Source organism: Pipistrellus kuhlii, unplaced genomic scaffold, assembly GCF_014108245.1.
Source record: "Pipistrellus kuhlii isolate mPipKuh1 unplaced genomic scaffold, mPipKuh1.p scaffold_m20_p_5, whole genome shotgun sequence".
Lineage (NCBI taxonomy): Eukaryota > Metazoa > Chordata > Mammalia > Chiroptera > Vespertilionidae > Pipistrellus > Pipistrellus kuhlii.
Window position 1 is genome coordinate 47425125 of NW_023425551.1, and position 20982 is coordinate 47446106.

At 35.4% G+C, this 20982-nt stretch overlaps 1 protein-coding gene across 9 annotated transcripts in view; it reads right to left on the reverse strand.

Annotated features, from left to right (window-relative positions):
* LOC118705585 (cytochrome b5 reductase 4) overlaps window positions 1–20982 on the reverse strand; it is a 53085-nt gene that overhangs the window by 22781 nt on the left and 9322 nt on the right. For 8 of the 9 annotated variants that reach the window (XM_036414475.2, XM_036414474.2, XM_036414472.2 and 5 more), the window contains exons 3-8: window positions 17863–17963; window positions 16020–16101; window positions 9551–9580; window positions 5254–5314; window positions 3008–3065; window positions 1023–1116 (exon numbers count right to left, since the gene is read on the reverse strand). In XM_036414475.2, the coding sequence (XP_036270368.1) occupies window positions 1023–1116; window positions 3008–3065; window positions 5254–5314; window positions 9551–9580; window positions 16020–16101; window positions 17863–17963 (426 nt within the window). The remainder of the gene's footprint in view (window positions 1–1022; window positions 1117–3007; window positions 3066–5253; window positions 5315–9550; window positions 9581–16019; window positions 16102–17862; window positions 17964–20982) is intronic. The other variant, XM_036414469.2, reaches the window with a different exon arrangement.

Sequence of the window (20982 nt, forward strand, 5' to 3'; positions counted from 1 at the left end):
GAAAGGTTCTTTACATAAGAATTCATGCTTAAACCAATTACCAAGATTATTTTCTTCTTGCTGTTGTTTTGTTTATTTCATGACTACCTTCTAATTAGAATATCATCTTCATAAAAGGAGAAGAGAGTGAAATCCTAGAGTCAAGTTCGTTATGGGTCAAAAATGGAGTCAGAATCTGGTATCTTTTATTCCAGATTTCAGTCCTGATTTTCTGTCTTTTGATAGATCTGTAATCTTTCAAACCAGACAGAAGTGAATGGTACAATTGGTCTCTGACCACGGAGGGATATAATACAACCTTGCAGCCCATGCTGCTTCAGTGTAGCTTGACTTCTTTGAGACCAGAGGTTAAGAACCAGGCCGATGAAACCTGCACCCAGTGACGGATGCCTCCTAGAAGCATGTGACACATAGGCTTCCAGAGATTAGTTTGTAGGTGTCCAGAAGAGTCTTACAAAGCTGAGCCAACAAATATTTCATATTATTATTTATTTTGATTACAACTAATTACTTAAATTTGGGAAAGGTGAGGTTATACTGCCAGTTGCTAGCAATTTCATTAATAGAAAGAAATACCAAGAAAAAAAGTGATAAAAATGATAAACCCAAATGATAGCATATTAAATATTAAACCAAAATAATAGCAGATAGCCCTGGATGGGTGGCTAAGTTGGCTGGAACATCATCTTGTGCACCAAAAGGTTGCAGGCTCAATTCCCAGTCAGGGCACATATCTGGGTTTTGGGTTTGATCCCTGGTCAGGGCACATACTGGAGGCAACTGATTGAAGTTTCTCTTTCTTGTCAATATTTTGCTCTCTTTCCCCACCCCCCCCTCCTTTCCTCTCTCTCTCTCTAAAAAAAAAAAAAAAAAAAAAAAAAAAAAAAGATCAATAAAAAGAACATACCCTTGGGTGAGGATTAAAAAATAATTGAAGGTAAATACTTAGTACCTAGACTTCAGACCAAGCATATGTAAAGGACACTGGAATTGTTTCCACTAATAAAGCATAAAGTACTTACCAATATGTATAAGATATGAATAATCCTTGATGATAGTTTCTGCTCTAAAGGAATCATACTGATGATCAACTATTACTGAATCTAAATTGACATCCTTAAATAGAAAGCAAAAAGAGAAAGATTAAAAGATTTTTGCCAAACTTCTACAAGTATACTTTTAAAAATATATACATTTTTATTATTTCAGAGAGAAAGGGAGAGGGAGAGATAGAAACATCAATAATAATAATTGATCAGCTGCTTCCTGCATACCCCCTACTAAGGATGGAGCCCGAAACCTAAGCATGTGCCCTCACCAGGAATCTAATTGGGGACCTCTTACCCTTCCCTTTTCTTCACCTTAGGGAAAAAAAAAAAAATACTGAGAAACACAAGCCAGGCCAAAAGAATTTTTAAAAGATGTAATACCTACACTTGAACTTAGCCAAAAATAGAAACAGAGGCATAGATACATGGAACAGACTGATAGTTGCCAAAGGGCAGGAGAATGGGGAACTAGATGAAAGAAGGTGAGAGGATTAAACAAAAAACATATGCATAGCACACAGACAGATAACAGTATGGGGACAGCCAGAGGGAGAGAGGAGGGTGGGGCCTAGGCAAAGAGCTGGGGGATAAAGAGGCAAAGTGTATGCTGGGGTAGTGGGTGCACCATGCAGTGTGCAGATGGCGTTTTACTGAATTGTGTGTGCACTTGAAATCTGTATGGTTTTGTGAACCAATGTCACTCCAATTAATTCAATAAAAAACTTAAAAATGCAATACCTGACTATTTAGGCAGGGCTACTATGGATCTCTTTTCCCGTAAACTGTCAAATAAAATAAAATAAAAATGACAGCAACCAACACAATAGCCGTTCAGTGTAAAAAATTATATCCATTTTTTGTTAAATTGGCAAAAAAAAATTGCATATTTTTTGGTGTGCTGCAGAATTTTAGTAGTTAATGTGTGCAATGAAATGAAAAGGTTGAGAATTGTTGATTTATACCCTACACTGAACACATAACACAGTCGTCTGTGCCTCACTGATATTACCAATGGCAGTAAACCCCAGCTTCCTTAGGCGCTTCCCTATTGGTTTTGCAATGAGACAATAATGAGGGGGAGTGGAAGGCAGGACAAGCTGTGCCTGTGGCACTCCTGGCTGTATCAGGCAGAGGCTGGTGGCTCTTATGGAATGGTCAAGTCCTGTTGTAGGAGTCAGAGGAACTCACGGGCTCAGATGTGGTTTTGCTACCACAGAATTAGCATGGATTCTCAGAAACTCCTAGCTGCTAGAACTTGTCTTTAAATCCACAGGGTTTCTCAAGTGTGGGACCTTGTCAGTTGCTGGAGGATGTGTATGGAAATAATGTAAGTTGCCTGATTATTTGTCTGATTTCCCAACTGAACTATAAACCCAATAAAAGCCAAGTCTCTACGTATCTGGCATATTATTAGATCTCTGACATCTAAGAGAGCACTGCAAATAATGTAGGTGCTCAAGAGATGTTGAATGAGTTATGTCCTGAATTTTAATTTCAAGAGGGCATCTGAACCCCATTAGTGGTTTACCTATTCTAAGCCACTGCATAGTCTCTCCTGTCTTTCAAATCCTAATTTATGGTCAGGAAATTAGTTCTCATGGTGAAGTTAAGTGGGATTCTTACTTTGCCATCCTTGCTAAAAAAAAAAATAATAGAAAAGCATTTATAATGCTTCTAGTCTAGTTTTTTCTGAGAGGCTATAGTGTGGTTGTTAGGAACATATGCAATGGAGCTAGCCAGCAAGGGTTCAAAATGCTAGATCTGCCACGTGTTATGTGACTTTAGGTAAATAACTTAATCTCTCTTTGTTTCTTTATCTGTAAGCAGAAATGACAAAAGTATTTACCTCATAGAGATAAATGGTGATAGGTAAATAAGTTAATATAAGAAAAGTGCTTAGGAAAGTACCTGGCATATAGTTAACACTTATCTTTTTTCGATTTTAAAGATATGTTTACCTTCTGTTTAGTATATATGACAATGGTGACTAAAGAGTCTGTTTGGAACCAGTCATAGCTGTAAAATATTAAAAAAAGAATTATTATATTAATAATCATGTGCATTAACATTAAAATAGCTAAAATCTATGGTGAGAAATACATTCTCTAGGTAAACTTTTTTTCCTAAATAATCCTAGTGGTCTTACCATTATATAACTGATCATTTTTTCCAAATTTAAAATACCGTATTTTTCGGACCATAAGACGCACTTTTTTTCTCCCAGAAGTGGGGGGGAAAAGTCCCTGCGTCTTATGGTCCAAATATAGCCTACACATATACTTTAAAAAAAAAGTTTTTTTACTTGCCCGGCTCTGTGTGGTCTCTGTGTGCTTGCCCGGCTCTAAAATGCTTCTAAATGCTGCTGTTTACTTTACAGGGTTGATTACATGTGTTTATGACTGTGATGTTGGGTTTTAATGCACATAAAATATTTTAGGACACTATTTGTTTCAGAATCATTTTTCTTCATTTCCCTTCTCTAAAAACTGGTGCGTCTTATGGTCCGGAGCGTCTTATGGTCCGAAAAATACGGTACCTATACTTCCATGTTTCAACTTGGATTTAAAAAAAAAGACACAAACAGGTATTTCTGACAAGACACTTTTTATAAAAGTTATACATCTCCTTACTAAAATCTTCTTTCATCAGAACAAACAAAACACAATATTTTTTTAAGGAACATAACAAAATCTACATGCTTATAATTACCTTTATTCCTCCCTGTCACAAATATTATTACTCAAGAAATTAATTCTTCAAGGTGGTTTATTGAGTAAACAGTAAAACTTAAGGTAAAACTAAGTCTTCTGCTTTGTAAACAGATGTTAATCAAACTGTTAGTGTTTTGAACTTATTACCTACATGCAGGCACCCATAAATAAATCCTAGAGGAAGTATCCTTAGGGCCTTAAAATATATAAAATAATGTAGAAGATTGCATATGAAATAATTTAACAACTATAGGAGGATGCTGCTATATAATATAGACCAATGATAGGGAGAAAGGCAGAAAGAGAAAAAACTACAAAGAACATAAATAACCCTGAGGACATTTGAAAAAAAAAAAAAAAAAAAAATATATATATATATATATATATATATATATATATATATGTGAATTGCTTAATTTATTAAGACTGTTGGTGTTAAATACATTTTGAAAGATTTCTATTAAAAATGTATAATAAATTAGATATACAAAGAACAGAATAGTTCAATAAATTATGGTACGGTCATATAATAAAAATGCAGACAAAAATGCTTTTATAAAATATTTAATAACATAGGAAATTGGGCATAGAATATATCATAATACTAACATTTTCAAGAGTGAATAATATTGAAGTAGGTATTATATGAATCAAACTGGGAGGAATAAACCAAATATTAAGACCATATATCTAAGGTTGATGGTATTGACAATTGATTTTTATCATTTTTTTTTTAAAATATATTTTACTGATTTTTTACAGAGAGGAAGGGAGAGAGATAGAGAGCTAGAAACGTCGATGAGAGAGAAACACCGACCAGCTGCCTCTTGCACACCCCCTACCGGGGATGTGCCCGCAACCAACATACATGCCCCTGACCGGAATCGAACCTGCGACCTTTCAGTCCGCAGACCGACGCTCTACCACTGAGCCAAACCGGTTTCAGCGATTTTTATCATTTTCTTTTGTATTTCTCTGCATTTTCCAAGTTTCCTACCATAAATGTATATTTTATTATAAAAATATTTTTATAGTCTTATTAAAGTGTTGGTATTTAACCTTTAAAAGATGGCATTCAAATTCCCATAGTGGGGTCTCCCGGCCAGAGCTTTTTGGGCATTTAAATTCAGCTCTGCAGGCATTTACTTTTTTGCCTCTATCTTATCTAATTTTTGAGTTATTTATGAAAAGTAAAAACATTTATAAAGAAAATGTATTAAAGTTATCTTTTAACCACTCTTTGCCGGGAACTAAAGTCCCCTTTCGTCCGATAAAGGTTAAAATGAATCAAACTTTAGTTATATTAAAAAGTCAAATTTACAGAATAGGTGATTCTCCAATAATGTCTGATAAAGAAAGTTCTTGTGTCCAAGAAACATGACTAATATAGTAAGCAATAAATCAAACCCATCGCTGTTTTATTTTTTAATGTCTGAAAATATTTTTGGTCTAAAACTGATTTAATTTTGAAAGAGTAAAACAAGAATGCATACCTTGGAGAAACTGGGCCTTCTTTGGCAAGTGCATCTGGCACTTGGCTCTTGGGAAGCATGCCTTCACAAAGAAAACAAACAAAATAGCCACAGTTCATCAATGCAGCACTTTTCTTTATTTTAACCTTTTAGTAAACTTCTTATTGAAACATTATAAAAGGACAAAAATCACGGATGTACTACTCAATAAATGTTCATAAAGTAAATATACCCTGTACCCAGCACCCTGACCACCACCCTTCCAAAGGCAATCAATCTTTTACCATGATTATATTATACCTCTATTTGACCTTTCTAAAAATGGAATCATATGACATGTTCTCTTTTGATCTGACTTTTTTTTGTCCAGCATTATAGACATTATAGTCCTTATGTCAAATTGATTGATAGCAATAAATCAAACTTGGAGCTTTCTGAGGTTTTATCCATGCTGTTGAATGCCTCAGTAGTTTGTTTCTATTAATGAGTAGTATTTATTACACTGTATAAATGTACCAAAATTTATTCATTTTCCTGTTGACAGACATTTGGGCAGTTTTCACTATTATGCAAAGTGCTCTTATAAATATTGTACATGTACATTTTAAAAAAACATATATCCACATTTCTGGTAGGTATATGGTCTGCATATGCTTAGCTTTGGTAGATACTAAACAGTTTTCTAAAGTGGTTGTACCAATTTACATTTTTCAGTTGTTTTAAACCTCACTGACATGTGGTATTGTTTTTTTCCATTTCAGTCCTTCTTTTGGGTATACATCAATAAAACATTCTAAACATCCATTAAAGCTGTGGTTTTCAAGTTGTACTGGAAAACTTTGAGGCATGGAAGAATTCTGTAGATTCTGTAAACATGAAATATTTTCCTTCAACAACAGGAATGCGTTGTATCTATAAAATTTTCTTTGGAAAAAGAGTACTGCTGCTAAGACTTTTGAAAATCACTACATTGATTATATATTATTTCTCAAAGGAAAGTAATGTTTAGTTCCTTGAAATTCTCAAATTAGAAGTCACAGTATTTATATAAAGTTAGAGTTGGGAGGTGCCTTAAAGACAAACTAGTTTAGAGATTTTCAAGATGCTTTTTAGTTGGAAAATCTGTTGAAACACAAGCTTAAGTGCAAGCACAGGTGTCAAACAGCCATATTTTTAGAATGAGGCTGACTGAGAGCCCTGAATTCAGGCCTCCTTCACTTAGTGACCATCTCATCCCATGGAACACTGCAGAATACACTTAATTTTCAGATAAACAAAGGAAGTCGGATATATGACATAAGGCCAAAGATATGAAGCAATTAGTGAGCCTAAAGAAGAATGCTCTACCACAAAACTACAGGTATAATAAAAGAGATAAGACTACAATAAATCAAAATATATTCTTTCTAAGATGGTAAAAACAAGAAAAAATGAAAATTTTTTGAGAAGCCCTAAAAGATATTTTATTAAGAGATATAGAGTTCAAAACCACAGTTACAAGGTTACTCATTAATCTTCTAGAAACCTCTGAGAAATTTTAGTGAGACTCTCAAGGATATGAAAAAGGACCAACTAGAAATTGAGCATACACTGACTGATATAAAGAATAATATACAGAGCTCCAACAGCAGAACAGAGGATCCCAAGAATCAAGTCAAAGATTTGAAGAGAAACAAAAAACACCCAAATGGAAAAGAAAAAAGAATCCAAAAATATGAAGATAGGGTAAGGAGCCTCTGGGACAATTTCAAGGGTACCAACATCTGAATTATGTGGGTGCCAGAAGAAGAGAGAGGGCAAGATATAGAAAACCTATTTGAATAAATAATGACAGAAAAACTTCCTCTACCTGATGAAAGAAATAGACTTACAGTCCAGGAAGCATAGAGAACCCCGAACAAACGAAATCCAAAGAAGACCACAGACACATTATAATTAAAATGCCAAAGGCAAAAGACAAAGAGAGATTATGAAAAGCAGCAAGAGAAAAGCAGTTACCTACAAAGGAGTGCCCTTAAGATTGTCAGCTGATTTCTCAACAGAAACTATGCAGGCCAGAAGGGAGTGGCAAGAAATATTCAAAGTAATGAATACCAAGACCTACAACCAAGATTACTCTACCCAGCAAAGCTATCATTTAGAATTGAAGGTCAGATAGAGAGCTTCACAGATAAGAAAAAACTAAAGAAGTTCAACACCACCAAGCCAGTGTTATATGAAATGCTGAAGGGTATTCTTTAAGAAGAGGAAGAAGAAGAAAAAAGGTAAAGATAAAAATTATGAACAACAAAGTGACAACAAACACATATCTATCAACAAATGAATCTAAAAAGCAAGTGAGTAAAAAATCTGATAAACAGAACAAACTGGTAAATATAATAGAATCAGTGGCACAGAAAGGGAGTGGACTGACAATTCTGGGGGTGGGGGGAGGAGATGTGGGGGGGGGCACGGAAAGAGAATGGACAAAAATTGTACACCTATGGATGAGGACAGTGGGGGGGGGGGCATAAAGGCACGGGGGAGGGTGAATACTGGGTGGAGGGGAGCTATGGGGAGGGGGAAGAGAAACAAGCGTAATAATCTGAACAATAAAGGTTTATTTTTAAAAAGATATATATATATATATATATATATATATATATATATATATATAATCTTTTGGAGGTCTCTTATATAAATAAACACATCACAATATAAGAATTTCTATAAGAAGAAACCATAAACAGAATAAAAAGATCTTAAAAACTACATAGTACCATACACATATAAATTATTAGAACAGAATAATGCCATAGGCCAAATAATACACACTTTACACATTATATCCTTGGGATAAGTTGAAGGAATCTGAGATTAATGTGAGGTGGAGTAAAATAGTTAGATAAAGCAAGTTGGACTGAATAGATATTATTCCTCTCCATTCTGATTAATGGACTGATATCAAATTGAAGGGATCAAGTCTCTAATGGAATACTATAGTAGTCTATTCCATTCAGAATTTTAAACAACTGTATGAATAAAGACTTAGAAGGCAGGTAGATCACATCTACAAATACATACACCTACCACCAAGACTTAAATGAGCTGAACATGAGAGGCAGCTAATACAGCAAAAGTAGGTTTACATTTGTGAGTAGGTGAAACAAAGTTTATTCTTGTATTATTATTATAATTTTTCCTTATAAGTGTAAACTTACTTGCTCGCCCATGCATGTATATGTGTGTGTATAACAATCTCAGAGATCTAAGGTCTGAAGAAGTAACTGTGCTAGCCAGGCCACTGGTATGTTATAGTCCATTTTTAGGGCCATCTTTAACTGTATAGTAGGTAAATGCAGTGCATCCAAAACAGGGCAATAAGAAAGTAAAGGTTCTGTGGCAGGAAATGAAATGCCTAGTCCATCAGTAATTAGTCTTTAAGTGAAGGTTGTTTGTATAGAATTACAGAAGAGCCAATCATCAGATGAAATTTAAGATCAGTGCCTCATTTATGCAGTGTTATACTATTGGATAAGCAACTTTGGTTGTTACATTGCAAACTGCACACATTAGTCTACAGTACAGACTATTTTCTCTACTTATAAAAACACTGGAGGCCTGGCCTGCAGGCATCAGGCTGAAACTGGCTCTCCGACATCCCCCAAGGGGTCCCGGACTGCGAGAGGGTGGTTCTTGAGTGATGTAGCCCGGAATCAGGCTCCCTCCTCTCTGGTTCCGGGTGTCACCGCAGCTTGGCAACTCCTGCATCGATCGTCTGCCCCTTGGTGGTCAGTGTGCATCATAGCTACCAGTTGGATGGTCGGATGGCCACTTAGGCTTTTTTTTATATACAAATAACTCACCTGGCAATTTACCTTATTAGCTGAATTTCTAAAACTTTCTTATGCAAAGAGGAAAAATAACCCTATTACCAAACATACATTAATATAGTTCAGTCATAATTCCAAGTCATACTGAATGGCTGAAGAAGGCACTGTTGCTGAGCCCAGCTAGAGAAGAGTGGGTTAACAGGCTATGAGCATCTGTACGTAAATACTGGAATTGACCTCACATGGCCGAGGGAGGTGACTCGTTCAGTTTTGCTTCCTAATGACTACAAGTCTTCAAGCTGGAGGACAGATGAACACACGTTCAGGGATGTTATAGAGGGGACTGCTAGAAGAGTAATGGCTGGAATATGGGATCTATAGAGTTCTGTCAATCCTTTAAGTTTATATCTTAAAATATATCTGAACACCCCAGGTAATTCTATAAAGCAATATTATATATTATCAAATGAGTATGATTCATTTTTCGCTATAAATGTATAACTTACCATTTAAGACTTTCTTTTCCTCATGATAGTCTGTACAGTGATTTAGAAAAAAAGTCAGATAAGAATATTATAATACCAAAAAGAATATCCTATATAATAAAGAGGTAATATGCTAATTGCCCATCAAGTTCTTGCAAGATGGCGGAGCCCATACCCACAAGATAGCTGCGCCCAATCCCCTCAGCCCTGCTGGGGAAGGGGGAAGGGGTTGCAGGTATGCTGCACAGTGGGCCGGCCCCCAGGCGGGTCCAACCCCTCCACATGCCTGCTGCCAGAGTCCCCAGTCTCCTCAGCCCCACCAGCAATGAATTTTCATGCTATTGAAAAATTACCTTTTTAAAAAATCCTTACCCAAGGATATGATTATTTCTTTTAGACATCTGTTCTCAGGGAGCAGGTCTAGGCCACCAGGTGGGCATTCCCCAAGGGTCTCAGACTGTAAGAGGGCGCAGGCTGGTCTGAGGGACCCTCCCCCCAACCCCGCCACCCATGTGCATGAATTTTCATGCACCAAGCCTCCAGTCAGTTAATATTATTGACTTAAAGATATCAGCCCTTTTTTTTGAAGGGCTTTCTTTTAAGGTCTGAGAGATAAATAAAGGCTCACATTTCAAACAAATTTCTTCTCTGAAGATTGGCAGGCCATCTCTCCAGGCATTTCACTGGGCTTTTTATCTACTTATTTGATTATTTTTCTAATATCCTGATTAACTTTTAAAGAATGTATATAAAAACCCACATTTTCCCCAGGTTACCATATTTTAAATTAGTCAAAATTAATAAGAATTTATAGATTATATTCTAGAAATGAAACAAATATATTAACAAACCAAAGGATGACACTTTATTATGTTTCTTTTTTGTCTAGGTCAGTATTTAAAATCACCACTGTTACTCCAAATTTAAATGGCCATAATGCTGAAAATATGTTTGACTTTCACATGTATATAAAATGCAATTATTAGTGTTACAACTCAGAAAAAAATTTAACAGGTATTGTTTTTCAGGATGAGAGCCAACTCACCAATCTATATAGCATGTTCACAAGAGTTATACCATATGATCAAAATAACACCCTCAGCAAGTTGCCAGTGTTTAAAAAACAAAAACAAAAAACTGAATGACAAGTTAACACAAAATACCAAGGAATAAGTTGAAAGATATCACTTGTTAGTGTGATAATACCTTGTTTTATAGAAAAAGAAACTTGAATCAAAGCTTTCACATTTTTTTTATGTTCTGATTTTCAATCAACCAGAGAATCCCATAATAACCTCCCTTTCACACACCTGTTATAAAATATTCATGTTTAAGGGGGCCAGATGACCAGCCTTTTTGTTTATTTTCACCATTTGCCAAAATAATTTCATAGCTGAAAGGAATCTTAACAACATATAGGAAATTATCATGTGATACTCTATTTATGACTGAAAATACACAGCTCTTAAGCAGCAAAGCCAAAATTAGACTCCATCTTTTCTGAAACTTAGCACCACACTAACTAAAACATTACTAGAGTTAATACTCACTGAAAACACAGAAGACCTAAAAACCATTTAGACTATGCCTCAAAATGAGCTATGATCAAATGCCAGATAAAAATCTAGTCATTATAATTTTAAGGAACGGCTGATGTCCCTGTTTAGTCACTCTCATTCAATCAGTTTCATCTGTCTTTGCTATTGTAGTTGTGATTCTTTGTTTTATCTTAGAACACACAGCAGTATCACAAGTATATCTGTTTTCAGTGTGCCCACAGCTGGCAGTTTGATGAATTTCATTTATCATGTAAAACAACTTGTTATCTAAGAGGCTCACAGATTTTGAGAAATTGCCCAAGTAATTAGTTTCTACTGAAAAATATGTATTTACTTCTTGCTTGATCTGAATTGATTTGAATCTGTCAGAATTTTCTGGATCCTGATAAATTAGTAATTTTTCCCTGGTTCTTTTTTTAATACAAAAAGTATCAGTAGAAAAATGATCTAAATTATCTTTAAAAACTCCATTAGTCTACTTTTGCAGCTCTTTTCAAAAAGTGAGTCACAGAAATAAAAAAAAATTTTTGGCTAATAAGCATATTTATATCTGGATCATTTTAGTCACATGAGACACTTTGTTGACTATGAATCTCTTATTCTGTCTTGATAACTAATTCTATCATTTGGTTGGCTCCATGGCCAAGAGAATTTATCTTTTCTTATAATGTTGTATGAACTGCATTACTCTGCTTGGAATCTCTGCTTTCTGGAGAATTTGGGGTCATTAGGAAGGCTAGCAATGTGACCTACCAGCATCCTGCTCTTCTTTGGTAAGGGGGCTAGGTAAGCACTTTTAATTGTGACCCCAATCTAGTTCACCTCTGCTAAGTGGAGGCACAGGCAGATCACCCTGCCTGGGGTAAAAAAGAAACAACAACCCTGCTTTGCCAGTATGCTCATTCTTTTAACATATACTGTTGATCATCATCTTTACAGGGGTACTGACATAATAAGAAACTATTTGGATAAAAAGTTAGGGCAATGTAAATATATAGATAGTTTGCCTATTACATGAATTAAGATAATTTGGAATGATTCACAATAAAAGTAGTAATATGGTTACCTTTGTGTGTGCATGGAAGGAGAGAAGGGTAGATGGGAGACAAGTATGACAAGGGCACTTCTCATTCTTGAATCATGTGAATGTACTATTTACCCAAAAATTAAGTAAATCTAACTAAAATCAAAATGTCATTATGGCCGAAACCGGTTTGGCTCAGGGGTAGAGCGTTGGTCAGTCTGCGGACTGAAAGGTCCAGGGTTCGATTCCGGTCAGGGGCATGTACGTTGGTTGCGGGCACATCCCCAGTAGGGGGTGTGCAAGAGGCAGCTGGTTGATGTTTCTCTCTCATCGACATTTCTAGCTCTCTGTCTCTCTCCCTTCCTCTCTGTAAAAATCAATAAAATATATTTAAAAAATTTTTTTTAAATGTCATTATTTTCTTTTTAATACAATGTGATAAATGCTATAAAAGATGTATGTAGAAGGTGGTATGGAAGCCTACAGAGGATGGGTATCTATACTTACAAGGAATTAGAAAGACTCCACTAAAGAAGTAATATTTTAGCTACATTTTAAAACTATACAGGCATTTGTCAGAAAGGCCTTGAAAAAAACATTTTAGGAAGACATATACTGAGCATTTATATCAGAATGTTTTCCATTTATCATGTAGCTACCTTTCTCATTTTTTCTTCTGACTCTAAAAGATTGATATCATGAAACCATCAGATATAGGTTTAGTCTTGTTACCAATCACAAAGTCCAAAACATACCATCGTGTTCCTTCACTGCTTAGCCTTGCCAGAAGACTTTTTGGCTCTACATTTTTCTCTAGACTTCTTCTATTATCTTTAAATGGAACTCCTCATAACACAACTTAGGCCTAATTCTTGATTTTGTTTCAAAAGTTATATACTCATTTCTCATATCTTATAAAATTTCATAATTTATATATTTCTTAATTCTCTTTACCTTTAACTTTCCTCTATTCATCTTTGAAATCATCTTCTGAATCATCTTTAAATGTTATATATCTCTCAAACTTGAAGGTCTAGAATTACTCCTTATCCTAGAAGCAGTTTGCCACTAGAATTACAATAAAAATAGGATAGTTCAAAATACACACTCTGAAAAATCCCAGGATTAAATTAATACAAGAGACTCTTTAGTAGCAAAAGCAAATTAAGGCAACCTGAGATAACAAATTTGTTCCTTCAATAAAGGCCAATTTCATCATGACACCCTGTCCCTTTTCCTCCACTAGTAACGGTCTTGCTTCCCCCAACATTAGCCTCTGAGCTTGTGTTCTGCCCACCCACTTGAGCCCTGGACTGTCCCCATTTTGCCAATGAGGAAACTGATGCTCTTAGGAAAAGAACACTGACTCTTTAGGAGCTGAACTTCCAGCCCATTCAATGCTGTCTTGCTACATACCAACCTCACAGACATATGCCACTAATAACGTAATTTTTTAAGGATAAATAACTAATTCATATATGAGGGTTTCTCTACTTCAAAACTATTACAATTGGGGGCTAGATAATTCTTTATTGTGGGAATCTATCCTGTGCATTATAGGGTACTTAACAGCATCCTGAACCTCTCCTCTAACCACTAGAATGCCAGGAGCATTTAGCTTAGTTGTGGCAACCAAAATGTCTCCAGACATGGACAAATATCTCCCAGGTACAAACTCAACCCCTGTTAAAACCCACTGTCAAAAGAAAACTGACTATGTATAAGCAGATAATTAAATAACTTTAACCTTTGGAAATGTCCATATACAAACAAGCCTCAGAATCCTCACTTTTATTTTTATTTTATTTTATTTTTAAAATATATTTTATTGATTTTTTACAGAGAGGAAGGGAGAGAGATAGAGAGCTAGAAACATCAATGAGAGAGAAACATTGATCAGCTGCCTCTTGCACACCCCCTACCGGGGATGTGCCCGCAGCCAACATACATGCTCCTAACCGGAATCGAACTTGGGACCTTTCAGTCCGAAGACCGACGCTCTACCACTGAGCCAAACCAGTTTCGGCAGAATCCTCACTTTTAAACTGAGGGTGTGAGAGCAGCTCTAAGCACCTCTTCTACCTCGTAAGCATTCTCTGGATCCATGGCTCTAAGAGAATTATAGTTATTAACTGCTTGAGAGTGGGTGTGAAAACTAAAACATAAAGTATTAGAAACCATGATAAAGCAATGAGAAATTAAAGAAGAAACATTCCTGAGACTGCACTATACCATTGGAAAATATGAGATTTTAGAAATGAGATTTATGGTGAATTTTTTTAAAAGTTCATTTATGATCAAGAATGTCCAAAAGAAATGCAATGCAAGCCACAAGTATAATTTCTAATTGTCTATTAGCAATGTAAAAATAAATTAATTAATTTTAATAATATATCTTTACTTAGTATACTATATCTAGACTATTATTTCAATGTATACTCAATATAAAAATTATAAGACGTATTCTCTAAATGCAGTGTATACTTTATACTTTCAGCACATCTCAATTTGGACTAAGCTTATTTTGAGTGCTAGATAGCCACATGGGGCTTAGTGGCTACCAAGACAGAAAAGTACTAGAATAAGGGCAAAGAGTAAGAACATTTTCATCTTTGCCAGAGAATGTAAAGAAATTATCAGTAACTAAAGCTTAACTTTTCAAAGTTTCCTTTTTTATTCTTTATTGATATCTTTCTAAAGCATAAACCATATTTTTTAAAAACAATAGAATATAAAAATCACAGTTAGCTTAATAAGGATCCACTAGTATTATCCTATATAATAAAAGGGTAACATGCAAATCAACTAAACAGCGGAATGACTCGTTGCTATGATGCACATTGACCACCAGGAGGCAGACATTCAATTCAAGAGCTGCTCCCTGGTGGTCAGTGCATTCCAAAAGGGGAGCACCGCTCAACCACAAGCCAGGCTGATAACTGGAAAGCACAGCAGTCCGCCTCCATAGCAGCGCTAAGGATGTCCAACTGCAGAGAGGGCCTAAGTCAGCAGTCGGACATCCCGCGAGGGCTTCCAGACTATGAAAGGGCACAAGCTGGGCTGAGAGACTCCCACCCAGTGCATGAATCTTGTGTACTGGGCCTCTAATGTTTTATATTCTGACTCTGCTGGATTTTCTGTTTCCTTCCTAGATACGCGGGCATTTCACCACTGCCATACTAGAAACCACCAGATAAAATGAAAACTACACTGCCCAACTGTGCGGATGCCCACAAAATGCCAATTCTGGATACCCCAGCATTGATGTCTGGCAGGTGACCCCACCTAAATGATGATGTCAGGGGTCTGATATTGAGAAAAGGCCATACATAAAATTCCTCTTCAATATATCCACAGTCTCCCCACCCCCACCCCACCTCTACAAATCCTCATCTCAGCAAGTCTCTTTCCACCTATTATTTCCATTTTATCTAGTTTCACTCTCTGTTCCCACTTCATGTTTTCATTCTCTATTTCTACTTAATCTATTTTCATCCTCTAGTCTAACTTCATCTCTGTTTCATCCTCTGTTCTTATTGCATCCAGGAGTTCTGATTATAGAGTGAACACATGCCCTGAGTTGTCAGAGTCAATTCACCACGTTATCCCAGCATAAGTACTAACAGAATCAAACCTGTCCCAGTTTGGACAGTTATACAGTTAGCCCATCTAATAATATTCTCTGCCATAAGTCTCAGGCCAGTAGAGATCAATGATGAATCCCTGACTATAAAGGAAGAGTTAGTCACTGTTTTATTCTAAAGAAGAACTAAAGTAAAACCTTTATAGCGGCCAGTGAAAATGAGAACAAATAGTGATTTATTTAAATCTATTTGTTGAAATCCAAGTTAAAAAAAAGTACATGTGTGTCACACATCAATGCCAGCTTAGCACTGGCACCACTTACCTTTGGGAACAGCAGGTTTCACTGCCATCCTGCCAACCAGGCATTCTTTCAGCATAGATTCATAATTGACCCAACGATGAACCTGGTATGGGATAGAAATGACAGAAAAGCAACATGATTAACTCCATGAAATGCTCTGATTTTATTCTGAGCAAAACCAAAACATTTTTACACTGCTCTGAAAAATGAAGAAGTAGATTATTTTCCAACAAGGGAGTGATGGGAAGGCAGCATACACAGGGTAACAATGTTCCCAAAGTGTTGTCTATAGACCCTAGAGGTTCTGATGCCCTTTCAGATATCCATGAGGTCTCGATTAGTTTCAAAATATACAAAAAATTTGCCTTTTCCACTGTGTTAACATTGGCACTAATGTCAAAAGTGTAATGGTGGATAAAGCTGCTTTCATCTTAGCATAAATTAAGGTAGTGATTTCAATCATATTCTTCACCAGACCCAGGGTTTCATTTAACATCTTTCAGGAGGTAGAAAATATTAATTTTCTTAAATCTCAACCCTTGAGTACAAGTTTTTTCTATATTCTGTGTGACAAAATGGAAGTCCACAAAAGCACTTCTACTATAAGATAAGATGATGTCCCTGCAGAAATTCCCTTAGGCAAGTGTTTGATTTGCAAATTAAAGTGAATTTTCTTCTTGAAAGACTGTTCCTGGCTTAGGAGAAAAAGAATAACCTATAAACAAGCTGTTATTCAGTCAAGCATCTGACATTTTCTTGAAAAGGAACACAGTAAGACTGTCACTTAAAGGAAAATGAATTAGGGTATTTGTTGCCAGACTTATAGTGGGAATTTAATTTAAGCAACTTTTCTGAAGCTTACCTTCCCAATATACATACAATAAAAGCCTTAAAAAATGCAGCTCTTTCATTCATTTTGAAATTTACTTAAAAATATTTGCATGTTTGTACATACACAAAGATACAAGTACCAGGATACTCATCACAGCACTATTTATATCATCAAAATATTGGAAACATCCTAAATGTCCAATTATAAAAGACCAGTATAGGAAAATTATATTATTTGATAAAATACTATGTAATCACTAAAATAATCAGGTCAAATACTTCTGATGTCAGAATCTTTATGTATGTTCCTGAGCAAATAAATATATACTAAAATAGAAAATATGTAAAGAAAATATATGTAATTATAATTAGACACTCATTTATTAACATAAATTAAAATTTCACTTACCAAATATTTTTGGAGCATCCAATACTGTGTAAAGCACTATCTCTGCTTTCCTCTCATCATCACTGCCTCCCATAAGTCAGTCATAATCATTATTAAAATTTATAAAAACTGAGTAAACAACTGCCAACAGAGGCAATAAGCACTTAAGAGTAGACAACTAGTTCAGTAGATGTGCTTCGAGGGTTGAGCATTGACCTATGCACCAAGAGGTTGTCAATTCGATTCCTGGTCAAGGCACATGCCTAGGTTGTAAGCTTGATTCCCAACGGGGGGGGGGGGAGTGCAAGAGACAGCTGATCCATGTTTTTCTCTCACTGATATTTCTATATGTATCTCTCTCCTTCTCCTTCCCCCTCTCTCTAAAAATTAATAACATATTTTTAAAAATTTTTTATAAAAGAGTAGATTTCTAAACACAGATTTGAAATCATCTTTAAAATTTTAGTAAAATAATTCAGAGGCAACCTAAATGAACTGTTGTTACTTAATCTGAAATGTACGCAACTATTTTATTTTTTTCCTACAACTATCACACTGCTGAATCTGTGAATACTTTCCCATTATAATACAATGATTACTTTCAGTAATCTTAAGTCATCAAAAAGGTCTTTGATCAGATCTTACCTGATCAAAAAGGTCTGTTCCATCTGAGCCTGCTGCTTTCATTAATTCATCTTCTCCACCAGGATGATACTCCATATATGGGCTAACATTGTAAACAAACCCTATGTCAAAGCAAGGAGAAATAATATCCTAAATGAACTTCTTAAAACTTGTACAAATTACAAATATAAGTTCCAATAAATCTTTGAAAATATATCCTATTTATTATGCTCAAGTATTAAGAAACAGGCAAAAATAGACTCATGAAACATCAGGAATTGTGCTTTTAAATTCATTTACATGGGGGAACTTTAGTAGCAGAGGGAGATTTAGGGAGTCAGTCTATTGTCTGTCTATCTATTGGAGTCAGTCTGTCAGTCTGTCTAGCTATCTTCTCTTTGCTAATACTTTATTTTGTTTTACATTTTGTTTTTAAACTCTAACCAGGAGTAGATCCAATAAAATGACTGACTAATGCTAAGAAGAGCAACTTAGTTTTACCAAACAATAAATTTATACAGTGTTATTTTCAATCACATCTCAATGAAACTAGGAAAAAATGGTATTTTTTTAAAAAGGAGGAAGAAGAAGGAGGAGATGGAGGTGGAGGAGGGGCAGCAGCAATTTATTAAAGTTAAAATACAACAGTTCAGTTAGGAACATATACTCTAATGTTTAAATACATCATTTTTAAATGCTCTAGCAATATTCAGGGGTACATTTTATAGCTAATTCAGCCTAGCAGAGGTGCTATGCAACAGAAAACACATTCAGAACAATCACTATACTGAGTTCTTTAGGCAATGCACTAGTACTACCTGTTTTAATAGTTTCACACTAAACTATCTCTTTTATATTATATGTCTAAAACTTTGACTCTCAAATAAATTCTTAGAATAAAAATTACCCATTTTAAAATTACCACTGAGTGCTATGTACAGTCAGAAACTTACACTGCCAATTCAATCACAAAATGATAGTCTTAAGTCTGACCTCTCATCCAGTACAGGATTCCCCTCTACTGAAGCTACAAACAGACTGTCACCTAGAATCTGCTTGAGAAGTACCAGTGTCTAGGAGCTTATTGTTTGTTTAAAAACCTAGTTAAGGATCAATATTACTTTAGTGACTGAAAACTAAAGTTCCCATTTTACATAAAAAGAACTCTTTTCCATCTTGGCAGCTGCTGCCTCTAGTTTTTCACATATACTTTTTATATTTGTTGTAATTTAAATCCCAACTGCTACTGATAAAGACCACAGGCATCTTACAAGAAAATATTCATTCTCATCAGTCATATGTGAACATTCTAATTTCAGAGAGCTCTTTTTCAGGCATTATTCCAACTCTGCATAGAAGAAAATGCCTTTTCCCACCTATAGAACCTGAGTCACACCACATTTTTCAGATAACTGGACTCAGAACTGGATTACAGCATGCTCCAACTTATTCTCAACCCCCAGCTCTATGTGAGATAGTACAGTGTTAGACTTAAGTGACAGTTTGTACTTACCTATTTAATCTATCCCGCATTTGAGGCTCCCACTACTTTTCAGGTTAGGTAACCATACACAGGAACCTAATAGCTCTCCACCAAGGAGTGACCTGCATCTCCATGATTCAGGCCATATACTCACTAATAACTTTTCTTTTTCCCTCTGCCCTATTTTGTAATTCAGGGTCTAAGTAGGGGTGTCGAACTCAATCAGAGAAGGGGCCAAAATCTAAAATCCAGCCTAAATCGCGGGCCGAATGGTTTACTGAACAGTCATAAACTGTCATTGTGATGGAAACGCAGCGGAGTGCAGTGATGACAGCGCGGTGCGGGCCACATTGCAAGGCCTGGCGGGACGGATTTGGCCCGCGGGCCTTGTGTTTGACACATGTGGTCTAAAGCATGGTCCAGGGGCTCCTGAGGGAGCTCAAGACTCTTTGGGTGGTCCGAGACCAAAACTTTTTGGTAGTATTATGAAGATGCTATCTGAATTTTTTTTTAAATCTCATTCTTTCACAGGTGTATAAAATTAAATAGAAAAGGTGACATGAGACTACTGTGGTCATCTATTAAGCAATACAGTAAAAATATCTGCTAAAATGTAAAATACAAAATTTCTCACTAAATTTTTAATGTATTTATTTTTCACAAATATGTATTATTAATAACACAGTGAGCTTATTTTTAACTTTCAACTTTAAAATATCCTTTGCATTTCTTAATTTTCATTTCTGAAAGGTAAATATCAATGCTCCTCATAAAGGGCCATCACAAAGTTCTTTGGAGCCCACAATAATTTTTAAAAGAGTACAGAGAGTTTAAAACCAAAAAGTTTGAGAACTACTGCTCTTAGTAAAAGCAGTATTTTTATAATTAGATTTTAAAATAATTTTTGTTTCAAAATTTAATCACAGATTTAACTTCAAAGCCCCACATTATATTCATTAAAAAAAAATGTATTTAATGCCTATTATGGATGGGCTGAGTATTACGGCACCATATTGCAGGATTCCTGTTTATTTCATTAATTACCACTGTTCATTTTGTTGGCACTAAGATAAATGAAGAAAAAGGGTATGTTCACATAATAAAAGAACTGCATATTTCACTATATTCAAGTACACATCCATTTTTGCAAGCACTGTGACTACTGTGCCATCTGGTGTTCCGTGCAGAAACTGCATATGATTATTTTAGGTCTACTGGTGTTTGTTTAGTTCTTCTAACTGCTAAGAGAGGATGTAAAAAAAAACATGCAACATGATTGTGCATTTTAATTGTCTTGCAATTCTGTTAATGTTTGCTTCATATATTCTGAAACTTTGTCGGACATAAACATTCTTTCTGAATTTAGAGCTACAATTTTATTAGTTTTTCCCCAGCCCCAAGTTTTCTTCCCTACCCCAACTTTGAAGATTTTGTTTGTGTCTCTGTTTCTTTATTTCCCTGACTTCTTTTGAGTTAATCTAATATTTTTCAGAATTTCTTATTATTGGTGTTTAGCTATACCTCTTTGTGATATATTTTCAGTGGCTGTCCTAGAGCTTATAATATATATACTTAACATTACCCAGTTTACTTAGGTTAATATTGTATATCCTTTCACATTTAATATAAGGACAATTTACCACTCTCTATCCCTATAC